A 13310-nucleotide genomic window follows, 5' to 3' on the forward strand; every position below is an offset into this window, starting at 1 on the left:
AATAAAATTCTGAAAATGAAATAAGAGGCTTCGGACTCCGGTGTATAGAGAGGACCTCACCGTTTAAAAGTAACCATAGAAACGAAGGAACCCACTATTTCTTTAATCATTTATATTTAATTTGTCTTGTTTCAAAGCGAAATGTTGAAAAAAAGACAAAAAAAAAAAGTGTTGGGAAGGTTATAGTAGCAAAAGCCATTGGAATTTTTATTTTATACATAAAAATCAGTTTTGTTATTAATAGACCAGGGGAAAAAAGAATAACTCAAAGAAATAAAATCAATTAGTTATTCATCAAAGCTTCATTTATTCAATAACTAGAGTTAAACGAGGATATATAGCTCGAAGACGAAGAAAAAAAATCTTTTATTTTCTAAGTATACATTCACAATCTCTAACCCCCTCCTGAGTCGAGTGAGGTGCAAAAGTCGGTATCTTGTTGGAACATTGTTTACAAGTATTTGAAGTAACCACATTCCTTTATGTACAAACTCTTCTCTAGAAATATGTTCACGCTGGCTTGTCAAAAATTCACGTGACCATGATCAATAGCTAATGAAAATTTAGAATCTCGTCGTGATAAACAAAAAATAATCCCACCACAGCTTTATATAAACACCATATAGAATTACAAGGTGAATTCCATTTATAAAATAAAAAATCACATGAGGAAAAAATTAACTACAGGAGATTGCTACAACCAAGAGACCTGAGGTTGAGAGGAACATATTTTTTCTCTGTAATGTCTAAACATGAGACTAAAAGACTATTGTGCTTTGCTTATCTGCAGGCGCCACACACTGCCACAATGATCGATAATCTTCAAACTCAGCAGCATCAACTCCAAGGGCAGCCAGGTTACGTCCATACTCCTGATAAGGGGGAAAGAAGAGAACCCTAGTTATATACTTGTATATTATATGGATATCTACGTTTGTTTAGAAGTACCAAACTGGAACTTGGGACATAGGCTCGGGGTCATGTTAAGGTTTGAATTTACTACTTCAACGTCAATGAAACCCTCTGACTCAAGTTTGAAATCTATTACTTCCTCCGTTCCAATTTAGTTGTGACACTTCCTATTTTAGGAAGTTTCAACTTAGCTGTGACACTTTCATTTTGGGTAATAATTTCTCTCTATCTCTCTCCTTCACATGTGACCTTTTTATTTTCTTTTTCTATCTCTCTCCTCTCTAGAAAATGCCTAGGAGTCCGTGATTTTAAAAGTGTCACAGCTAAATTGAAACGGAGGAAGTATGTGATTTCCCCCACAAGGCCTAAATCAGTAGCTTTAGTTTTTATTGGTGTAATATGAACACGAGCATTGTGGAAGAAATTGCATTAGATAGATATTCAGATGTATTTGAATTGAAGAAAGGATCTAGAGAAGTATGCACCTGTATATCAAGGAACAATTGCATGCAAATTTTATCTGTATTAGATACATTATGATCTGACACATCAGAGCTTGCTCCAGCTCGCCTCTGTGCACCTTGACGTATTCGCTGCAATGAACTTTCTGTTTTTCTTGCCTACAGAGATAACCAAGATTCAACTCATAAGCTTTCAACTATGAATGATCTGAAAACGATCTTCTGTAATACATGCTAATTTATACACTTACCACATTAACTAGTTCAGATGCCATTGCATTATAACTCTTGGTGATCTCTAATGCAGTACCTCGCAGGAGTTCTTTTTTTGTTGCATCATCCAAATATATTGCTGTCTCCCCCTCCAAGAAAGCCTGTGAGAAATGGGTTGTTTCAACTTTCAATGACTAGATAAAAAGCCCCATTTTTTTTTCTGTAGGGGTGGTGGAGCAAAATGTATTTAGATTCAACAGAGAACAGGTGGTCTTTCCCATATTTACACTCTAACATGGAGAGGCAGGACACCATCTTCATTGAATGATCAAAAAACACTTGTGAAAATAACAAAGTTTCCTACTTAATTTAGAAATTAGAGCAGGAAAGACTAGTGTCGATCTTATTTACAAACCAATATAAATGTTTGTTTATACTTTGGAAGATGTGAAGCCACCTCATGAAATTGGTATGAAAAATAGATTCGCCTCCAGAGTAGCTATGATAAAAGGCAGGTATTCTTGAAGTACACATGAATCAAAGAAAGGTGGAGGATGATCGAATCCTACATTCCTACTGGATGGTGATTCAAGAATGCTTACCTTGAGAGGATGAAGAATTGCTGAAACATAAGGACAATGCCGCACTGGTAGAGGTTTGTTGGTCATCCTGTATGTCGCTGAAATGCCCTTCAGCTGTTTGAGGTCCTGATTTGTATGAAGAATATAGCTGTAAGTGACACTTATAGCTGTTGAAAGAAATCAATACTTAATCCTCAAACTCCTAGCTGTTTAAATCAAAATACTACGCATAGAACAGGACTAAGAATCTCAATCTAACACACATTCTTCAGCCATGGAGACTTTCAATCCATGTGTGAATCCATAAAAAAGCTCAAATTTCAAGTCATTCATTTGCTTTAACTACTCATGGTATGGATGGAGTAGCACAGAAAGCTGATTGCAAGGGATACAAAATTAAAAATAGACCCATCATGACTTGACCCAATATTTTGGGTTTTGAACTAAAAATTTCAACCTGGAACCTGCACAGCCCTAACTTGAAAAGCCTATAATATAGCAGGTCAAAATGGAGGGTCGACATGTTGAATCAAAGGAGAATTTTTTTTTTCCAAAAACTTACATAAGTTGGGACACGATAATTGGAAAAAGAAAAGGAAAAAAAAATTATCTTCATAAATCAAAACCGGAACTCCTTTCACTAATCTTCGTGTTTATTTGACTCGCTCAATCAAGGATATGGTTGTATTATCTCTACCCTCGTCTATCAGACTTTTGATCAATTATTGCATTTGCTGACATGTAAAACTAATCAAGTATGGTTCGACTCAATTTGATATATGCAATTTTGAGCAACCATGACTTGATCATTTATGGGAATGTGCCTTGCCCAATTACGTCTTTTCATACCACCTTTATCTTTGGTTTTATTTAGTGCACTTTGCTCGAACCATGGCTTGATCCAATGTGTTGGGCCAAACGAGCGGAAGAAACAAGCATTGCACTTAGACCAGCTAAGTTGATTACCACCAGAAACTCTGAATTAGGATTAAGCAATTTTCGACCCGTAACACAAATTGAGAGGTCTAAGTATATATATACATAACTTGCATGATTTTGGTAGCAGTTTATGGATAACTTAAACTTAGTTTTGCTGGAATTCATATAGTTTTGCTTAAGTCGGCTTATTTTTGCTCAACTAAACTTATTTTGCAACTTAATGTTGCTAAACTGAACTCATTTTTGCTAGACTGCACCAATTTTTGCCTAACTCAACTAAGTTTTTGAGCTTATTTTCACTCAACTTATTTTTGCTGAACTTAATTATTTTTGTTCAACTGAACTTATTTCTGCTGAACTTAACTTACTTTTGCTTAACTTAATTTTTTCTAAACAAAATTCATTTTGCTAAACATGAATTACTTCCGCAGTTCCGCTGAACTTGACTTGTATTGTTAAAACATATATAATAAGTTGAGAAGAACAAGCCTTTGGTCAACGAGAGAACAAATTGGAAGTAATGCCATTTAGATTCATCGATATTGTCTGAAGGGCTTAGAACTTACTACTCTAGAAACATTCACATACGATGTTTTCTTGTAGACTTTCTTTTGCCGCTATCTTTCTCCTATATGTATCCAGAAAGCTCTGAATCACTAGTGAGTAGTGACCAGAAACTGAAATGACCAATCTAGTAAGCAATTTGCTATCCAAAAGTAATAGCCGTGACGCTAAATGTCTGATCACTAATCTGTCGAAACTATTTGCAGCGAGAGTGCCAGACAACTCTGGTTTAGAAATTTTTGGAAATATGAACTAATGATTATAGTCAATAATAGCCAACAATCTAGCTCACCTCCACAGACTTCTGAACCAGCGCATCTATTATTGATGTTTTAATCACTGGAAGGGTCGTCCTCTCCAAAGACTCCCCACTTTGCAATACGCTTTGTTTGACATTATCCAGCACTTCTTTGGGAAAGGAAGAAAGAACCTCCATAACATGTCCAACGTAGTCACCACAAACCTCATTCACAAGGAGCTTTACATCATGAATAACCTGAAAACCAATTCAGCACACTTTAAAAACTCAACTAACATCAGAATTAACAGAATCAGATTATGCTTATAAATCATCTACATGTAAGACAAAAGAGCGACTTTGAGACATATCATGCACATTGAAAGCTACATTCTAAGTCGAGGTCAACATGCACACAGGATCAAGAAATACTTTAGGTGGAATCAGATAAAGAAGCAGATATAGCCTGTAGCTATGCTGCCATAAGTTTATCATGTTGTCTTTCTTCTCTTTGTTTGTCCCCTCACTGATGGGTAGAAATCAGGCCAAACTTGGACCCTTGGCTTTCGAACCGACCCAAATTCAGTCCACAATGGTAATTAATTATGCCAAGGATGTGGATGCTACAGTCCTGCGTGCAGAATTGGCCCCTCAACTATTGGTTGAGAAGCATGTCTAAGCACCTAGCACATGTGCCACTGAGCTGCAGCTTGTTGGCATGCTACCAGAAGTTGAGCCTTCACTCACACTTCATAATAGCAACATTTCCAATATCAATATAACAAACCAAACCTGTCAGAACAATTATAGAGATGGCCAACGGTGCGGGCCAATCCAGCCCAGCCCGCCTCTTGGGCCGTGTGGGCTGAGCCCACGAAAAACACCCGGTCCAACACAACTCGAACCGTGAAATTGGTGGGTGGGCCAAATTTTTTGAGCCCAGCCCACGAAAGCCCGCTACTAAAAGTCTAAAACCGCCCAGCGCGGTCCACGAAACCGGTCCAGCACAGTCCACGAAACCAGTCCAGCACGGTCCACGAAACCGGTCCAACCCAGCCCAAGTAATTATTCAACCAAATTGTGTTTATTTTAATCAAATTGCATATATTATAATCAAATTATTCATTAATATCAATAATTGTATATGTTTTTAATTAATTTTAAAGGTTTTATGTAGCAATAATAAATGATTACAATGATTATATAGCTTAAAGAAATTCTCATGCCGGCCCGCTAGGCCCACGAACCACCAGATGCGCTTCCCGAACCATGAAAACTAGTACCAGATCGGTGTGGGCCAAGATTTTTCAGCCCGTGGAACAGCCACCCAAACCGTGAATTTCACGGTCCGGTCCTGGCCCATGGCCCGTGAAATCTCAGTCCGGCCCACTAGGGCCCACGGACCAGCCCGCACCAGTGGCCATCTCTAGAACAAATGAGCAAGAAAAAGATGGAAAGATTGTTTGTACATAAATTAAATCTTCAGGTGCAGCAGAGATGGCCCACTCAGATCCAGGTTTCGCATCTGTATGACCCGATTTCCGAGCATTAAGTCCGTATGACAACCAACTGGAATACCTGTTCAAGACATTTGACAACCCAGTTAATCACGTAATGCAGGCTAATGGTCACAAGAAATTTATAGTTGACATAATTCCCTCTAGCGCAACCTTGAAAGAAGCTGCAGAGACAGACGCAGAAACTTATCAGAGCCAGACAGGACAAGCACATCTTCACTCCAACAGGACCTTAAACTCTCCAAGAGAACAATGCTTTGTTTCAAAGTCAAAGCTGGTAAATTTCCATCCACATGACGTGAATTTTGGCCCACCAGGCCGGGAGCCAGAAGTGCAGAATCCAATGCCCCTGCTATTTCTTGAAACCTAAAATAATTTAATCATTTAGTTCCATAAACCATGGAATAGTTCGTTATGTCACATACATTCATATCAAGGTTTCATATGGTACCTCAATGAGAAATAAACCCCAAGATTCCATTGCTTCATGAAATCAACATAGACGGGTTCTGCTCTCAATTTAGAAACGGCAGATCTGGACGTGCAGTAGCCTTAACAACATAACTTCACCATTAAAATTAACAACATATACAATTTCAGAAAAAAGTTAAAATTTTTGCAGTGTTTCCAAAGTGAACTCGTACATAACAATTGCTATTACAGTTATTGAATCCTACCTTCCAGATGAGACAGAAAGTCCAAACTTGATCTATAATTTTTCAAGAATTCCTTAGGCCTTCCAGGTGAGAAAGCCCCAGGCTTTCCTTTCTGAATTGCTGAAAGAACCTCTTTGAGGATTGAATTCGCCAAAAAGTTGAATACATGAAATCCTGAATTCTCTGCATGACAGAGACCATAAGAACGAGATTATCAGCATTCAGAACTTATTAAAGGAGATCTTCAGATAATGTCCAGATAGTAAGTTAGTAACCGACAGATCTTCTGTAAATAAGATGTAAAACAAAATAAATACATCAATTCTCCACAGCAAATCAATAAAATATACCCACAGAAGATGGGGAGAGGGCAGCAGTTCAATAAAAGTTGAACTCAAGGACAGAAAGAAATTCACAATTTTGTAAGGAAGATGAATCAGTTTCAATCAAGAAACAGTACAAGATGTAACACGTGTGTGCAAGGAAATTTTTGGGCCACACCAACCCAAATTTCTATTAGTACGTTAAAAGGAACAAGCAATTCCATAAGCCATATACCTCTCGAGGAAATTCTCAGCAAGAATGTACAGTCTTTCTCAATACACTGTTTCATTTCTCGAAAATCAGCCTCAAGTTCATCCTCAGAAGCCACACTGATCAACCCTGACGAAGCATGAGGAATAATCTTCTCTATTAGGGGGGCAACAACGGTTGTACAAAAAATTTCTTCAGCGTTTCTAGTATTGTCAATCGCAGCATAAGCACGCAAGCAATTGTATATGGCATTTTCATCTCGGTGCTCTAGACCATCTACAAAACAGTGCCCCAAGCTCGAATCTAACAAAAGGCTAGCACTTTGGAATCTCTTCTCAATGTTCTGAATAAAAGGTAGGTCCTGTACTGCCATAATGGATGAACACAGTGAGAAAATAATATACAAAGGACTCATACATGAGATGATGAGAATAATTACAACATTTCTCCAAAAAGTTAGGCGAATCAAAATAAATAGTTTCTCAACTCAGGATATGGAAAAGACCACATTATCCACATCTAGAGTGAAATCCCTTTATCCTGATAGCTTTAGGAGTCAATTTTTATAAACCTCCTTGGACATTGTACCAACAGATATATCCAGGGCTGTTCTTTCTTACTTTGAGAGTAACAAGCTCCTTAGGGACATAAATTTAACCTCTATTGCTCTCATACTTTACAGACCTAGCATCCAACAACTTCACGTATCACATAACTTGTTTCTCGCGGTTCAAAAGTTTATATACTTATCTAAAATTTGTTACGAGCCTATTTAAAATTCATCTTTCCCCAAAAGTATTCCAAACATAAAATGCCCAAGTTGAAAATAGAAAGAGTACGCACAAAATTGAGATTTCTGAAAATCTCTAGTAGGAGAAACTCTCATGCTGGTTGTTGAATTTAAGTATGTATGAGAAAAGCTAATTACTAGACTGATTATCTATTAATAAAATGCTTGCCCAGGATTTTTGTCCTAGCTTAGATGGGCTTGTATGTTTACCTCTATGTTCTCTATCTTCTTAATAGGGAAGATGAATCCCCCTTGCTCCTTTATAAATCAATAGTATGAAGTGCCTGGAAAGGATTTGTGATATGAGGGACAGCTCTCTACTTCCATTTCAATCTAGATTAGCAAGCCACTATTCGAAACATTTATTATTTGCTTACAACTTGGTCACGCTTAGTAATAGAGATCTTTAGTTTATCTTATTAATAATAGGAGGTCAAAGTTCAGACATCAGACCTTGTCTTAGACTTCGAAGTTAGCGACTAATGTCAAAAACAGGAAAAAGTTTATTAAGTAGAAAGGCAGAGATAACTGATTTTAACAAGGGAAAATTACCAGTCAGCTAGCTGCAGTACCTATTTCTGGAAAGAAGCTTAAGGTCATTGAATGCGATGGTTTGGTTGAGAGAATCATATTTAATTTTAAGAGGTAGGGTTCCTGTTGGCTGTGTTTGATTGACTTTTTTTCGATGCATTTTCATACCTGCTAGGTTATTGCATTAATGCTTACAAACAATTTAATTAGCAAAATTTTCAGCATTAATAGTCAGACTTGTAGTCTTGCGATAACATCTTAAGAAAATTGTTGATATAGGACTTAATTTGCAGCCAAAAAGAGAAACATTGGGGGTTAGGGTTCAAATATAAAATGTTGCCGTAATTTGGAAAGTATGTCTGAATATTCAAAGACCGTTTGACCTTTTGGGTAAAACAAGTATATCTTTTTTCCGAGTTTATCCTAAGTGTTAGTTGGAGTTACTCACCCCCAATCATCTCCTAGCAGGTCAGAGGATATGTGCTATTAAGCAGAGACTAGCTCCTAGATATCATAATGTACTCGGGGAGCTACAAGGATTGGGTGCTCTACTATAAAATTAAGTTTGAATTCTCGTTATGTCCATTGGCTTGGAACAGGATGAATATTCTTATAAACACTCCTTTATAAGCTGATTGGCTATCTAGAATATAATTACTTCCAAGAAAAAGGCTAAAGGGTCTTAGGGTCAGTGATTCTCTAATCCCTATGATTGATACCTTCAGCCTCCACCCATGAATTATCGATCTCTTGAGCGTGATTTAGCAGAAGAATCATAGACGAACTCAAAATAAGGGTTCACAACGGTGCATTGCATAAATTTCTTAGCCTATGTAATTAGGCTACGCTTCCTTTTTATTTTTGGTTTGACCCTTTGGCTTGATCATTGTATACTTTTATTATAAGATGTCAAAAACTCGTCTATGGTGAGGATTGGGGCTGGTCCTAAGAAAACGTCTCCCCTAAAACTTTGTTATTGGGATATTCACCTTGAATCAGAATGTTTTTCCCTCAAAAGAGGGGTTTTTGCTTGACAACGGCCATTCAGTCATTTGTGCTAGATTGATGATCAATTCTTGCCTTTTAAAAAGGAACAAACCAACTTTTTAAAAAAAAAAGAGCAAGGCACAATTAATATTCTTAACTGTACTACGTTCAAGATATTTGTACACTGGAACCTGGTGGCCCCAGTAGGGAGGGATTGAATTCATAACCCCTTCGTTAACAAAAAGAGGATACAATAACCTGCTTCCATTATTAAGTGAAGCACATTCATACTATCAAAGAATATGCCACCACAAACATTCAAGAAAACAAGCAATGCACAAAGATCAAGATTGGTTCAATATGCATAATGCATTTGAGGAAGACATTGCAGCGAGCTAATTCATGACAAAAAGGAACCATTTCCCTATTCTTATCTACTTTAATCCTCGAACTATATAGGGGTCGAAAGAGGAAGCATCAAACCAGAAAAGCAGTGACAAAGAAAACACAAAGCTCATCCAGAGAACGAAAACAAATGTTACATATGTCCTTCATGAAAAGCAAGGGTAAAGAAAAGGGAGGAGAATATAGAGACCTTTGCGTGAGCCATATAGAACTTCAACCTGTTCATTTCACTGGAAATTCTCTCCAGAAGCATGCTCTGAGTCTCTCTTACATTTGATTCATTCTCAGATTGTTGCAGAGATAGTCCGTTGCTTAAATGACTCTTCTCTGATGAATTCACGTCGCCATTTGACCAATCAGCAGGAACACTAGGTAGCTCCTTTATTAACTTCTCAACCTAATAACAGTTAATAGATCACATTATTGGTTGGACCAATGTATAATGAAACAAACAGGGCCACAATGACAAACCAAAATTATAAATATGCGCCTTTCCAGTTTCTTTCCGTGACCTCTTGTCTAAACATGAGATTATAGATGAGAGACACACAGGTTCAAATTCATTTGAACTTGCAAATCGAAAGAAAGTTCGCGTGAAAAGATGTATTGAACTCATAATTCATTAGATACTTTTTATGAATGTCAACTAAGTATCGTAAGTAAATTGCTCCCGGTTGATCAATCATTTGATAACCAGAGTCATTATTTGATAAATGATCACTATGAGTCAGACTTGCTAATGCTGGTTACCCTGTCAACATGTTATTTATGACAGAAGATTGTATATCATTGTTACTCCTATTATCACCTCACCCTTGATCAGCTGATATTGAAGCATGAATGAAAGAGACGGCCATAAAAACAGAAGATAATAGATTAAAGAAGAGAAGAGCTCCTCAGCATGAGCAATGTTTGAAGAGAGAACACACAAAATGTCGCAGCAGTCCAGAAAGGATGGCAAGTGATAATTTCATCAGCTGCAATAGGCAATCATCTTACTTGATGTCTTTGCTCGAGTGTTCTTCAGCCAAAAGTATCTTTAGTACCTTTACCACACCAAAAAAAAAAAGCTACAAAAAGATAGAAACCTCAACCCCTGACCTCTACTAAACCAGCAGATTACATAAATGCTCCTCAATCCTTGGAGGAATCGCTAACGCCCACACACTATACCATAACCGTCATCCATATCGAATAGACACCCAAATAAAAATAAACAAAAATGCGACAACAGGTTCCTCTTCCTTCCTTCTTTTGTCCTCTAATCACTGGCCATCCATGGATGACTTATAGATGATATAAAAGAAAAAGACATCTAGGCACACAATGATCATCAGCACTAAATTCCACCTCTCTTCTACATACCAATCATACTAATATGAGACTTTTCTAAGGTTCTATTATTCCCAGTTATCTTTGGAACTTGACCTAAATTATCCAAGTGATTTAGGATAATAGCATATAATAGTTGATTCTCTATCATCGTAAAATTCATATTGTAGTACCCCCAACCATATCAAACATCATAAGTTCACCAGTGAACCAAACATAAGTAGTTGCACAACAAAAACAAAAACAAAAACAAAAATAAAAATGTAGGCTAAAAAAAGCAAGTAGAAGTGACCTTAGAAACGACATGAAAAGTGTCGAGCAACAATTCCAAGACTTCTCTAGCATTAGCAGCCTGAGCTCTCTGATTCAAGCCATTCTGAAGAGAAACAAGCGAGTCTTGAACACAATCCCTAAACGCGGAGATCTTCTCCCGAAGATCAGACAACGGCGCGCGCATTCGCGCAACAGAAGAATCGACATCGACGAGATTAGTGCTGAGATTAACGAAGTCATTGTAATCTCTGTTGATGAGATCAACGAGCTGGTGTTTCAGAGAAGATAGATGCGAGTGGAGCTGCGATCGAAGAGTGTCGAATGGTACGAATGTGCGGAGATCGGAGATGTAAGTTTCGGAGTCGAATTTAGGAGAGAGAAAGAGGTCTTTTTTGAACCAGAGTGGACTTGAATCCTCGAATGGGTCGCCGAATACGTCGGTGTGTGATCGTGGTGGTGGTGATGGTTGTGCTAGATCTGCCGACGCCATTGTTGTTGTATATCTGAACGTTGTTTGGGAGACTTAGCGCTCTTTATACCTTTCTTTTTTTTTTTTTTTTAGGGGCTTTATACCTTTCTTTATACCTTTCTTTTCGCAAAGTTCTAGTACACCTCCGGTGCATAATACAGTGCTCCCATTTTTTTAAAGGATTTTTTTTTTTTTTTTTTTGATTAGGAGATAAAACTAAGCTAGCCCCTAGGAAAGGACCAGCCTAAAGCATCTTTACGGATGATAGAAGAAAACCAAGAATCACTAAGCTCAAACCATCGGTGATGAGAAAGAACCGAATACCCCTTGGTGGCCATGAAGTCCGCAGCTTGATTAGCTTAACGGAAACAATGGTTGATTGAAAAAGAAACAAGCGCCTCAAGATCCGCACCTGCATCCAAAATAACATTATTAATTTCCCAAGGGATCTTCCAAATATTCTTAAGGGAATTAATCACAACCAGATTATCGCCCTCAATAATTAGGTGAGAAATGCCTAGCGAAATAGCTGCTCGAACCCCCTCTCTCATTCCCCAAGCTTCCGCTGCGAGGATAGACAAGTTAGGATGAAGCTTCCCAGCCCCCATCATAACAACTTTCCCTTCGTGGTCTCGAATCACAAAACCATAGGAGGCCCCACTATCCGCAACTTTAGAACCATCAAAATTAAGTTTTGCAAAATTATGGGGGGGTTTTACCAACCACACTTCCTTAGGCTGAACAGAGGCCTTGCTGCTAGAAGGGATTTAAACACAATTATCCAGACCTTGGGCATGCCTCCAGTTCTCCACAAATTTTTTGATAAGGGCTGAAATCCCGGAGGGTAGCAACGACTCTTGAGCAAAAATAACTTTATTACGAGCATACCAGATGAACCACCACGAAATAAAAATTTTACAAATTTCATCTTGGCTATACTTATCTCGCATGGCCGCAATATTATCTCCCATCCTAGATCTTCTAACTAAGCTGGGAATATCAGGCCAGGAGAGAGACTCTTTAATCTTATCAAAAACCTTTTTAGCAAACTTTTTTAAAGGATTTTTTGATGATAATAATTTTATCTTTGAACGATCTTTGTAAAACAGTTTTACTTTCTTAAATGGAAAATGATATACATAGTCATTAGGGCTATGTATAACAAGCTTAAAATATAAATAAAAATTTGAATCAAACATTTATTACCTCAAATGATGTGAAATTTTATCATGAATGCATAAATTGTTTCCATTTTAAGACATGTATTTACAGCTTATATGTAGCCCTTAGGGCTACATATAACATTACCCTTCTTAAATTTGAAAATAATCCCACTTTTAAAATGTGTTTGTTCAAAATGGATCCTTACATGTTGGTAACCTACAACTATAGGTTTTCTCTTTTCTCGGACCTCTACTTCTTTTCCTCCACAACTACACCACCTAGCCACCCTATACCCCTGCAATCCTCACCCCCACAGCAAACCCCAGTCCCCCTACCCCTTGTCAACCCCACCCCTGCAGCCCCCATCTTGCAGCCCCACCCCACCCCTGCAGCCCCTATCTTGCAGCCCCACCCAGCCCCCACCGCCACCAGGTCCTAGGGATGGCAGGTGGGTATAATTTGGCTGGTTTCGCACTGCATTTGTAATCCCCCACATTTTTAAAGGATTTTCATAAATATATTAAGTTATTTATGTAGTTATATTTAAATCCAAATGAGTTTGGAAATGGTTTGACTTTTAAAAAGGGTTGACTATTTTAAAAGTCAACTAAAAATATTTTGCATGACTTAATAAAATTGAAAATGTTTTAATTAAGCATGTCTTAATAAAAGCTTTAAGCATTAAAAATAGTTATTTAAAAAGAAGTTTAATGGAATCGAAACTCCTAAAAGGATAAAAAGGAA

General features: G+C 37.6%; 1 protein-coding gene across 1 annotated transcript; it reads right to left on the reverse strand.

Annotated features, from left to right (window-relative positions):
* Positions 1-580: 580 nt before the first annotated feature.
* Positions 581-11492, reverse strand: LOC104893493 (conserved oligomeric Golgi complex subunit 2). The gene is made up of 12 exons (XM_010679595.4): positions 10953-11492; positions 9519-9725; positions 6640-6976; positions 6103-6264; positions 5877-5976; positions 5579-5791; positions 5378-5486; positions 3963-4166; positions 2189-2293; positions 1625-1747; positions 1398-1532; positions 581-872 (listed from the first exon to the last, which is right to left on the reverse strand). The coding sequence occupies exons 1-12, from the start codon at positions 11421-11423 to the stop codon at positions 759-761; spliced, it is 2280 nt and encodes a 759-aa protein (XP_010677897.1). The 5' UTR covers positions 11424-11492; the 3' UTR covers positions 581-758.
* Positions 11493-13310: the final 1818 nt, after the last annotated feature.

This window comes from Beta vulgaris, chromosome 5, assembly GCF_026745355.1.
Source record: "Beta vulgaris subsp. vulgaris cultivar EL10 chromosome 5, EL10.2, whole genome shotgun sequence".
Lineage (NCBI taxonomy): Eukaryota > Viridiplantae > Streptophyta > Magnoliopsida > Caryophyllales > Amaranthaceae > Beta > Beta vulgaris.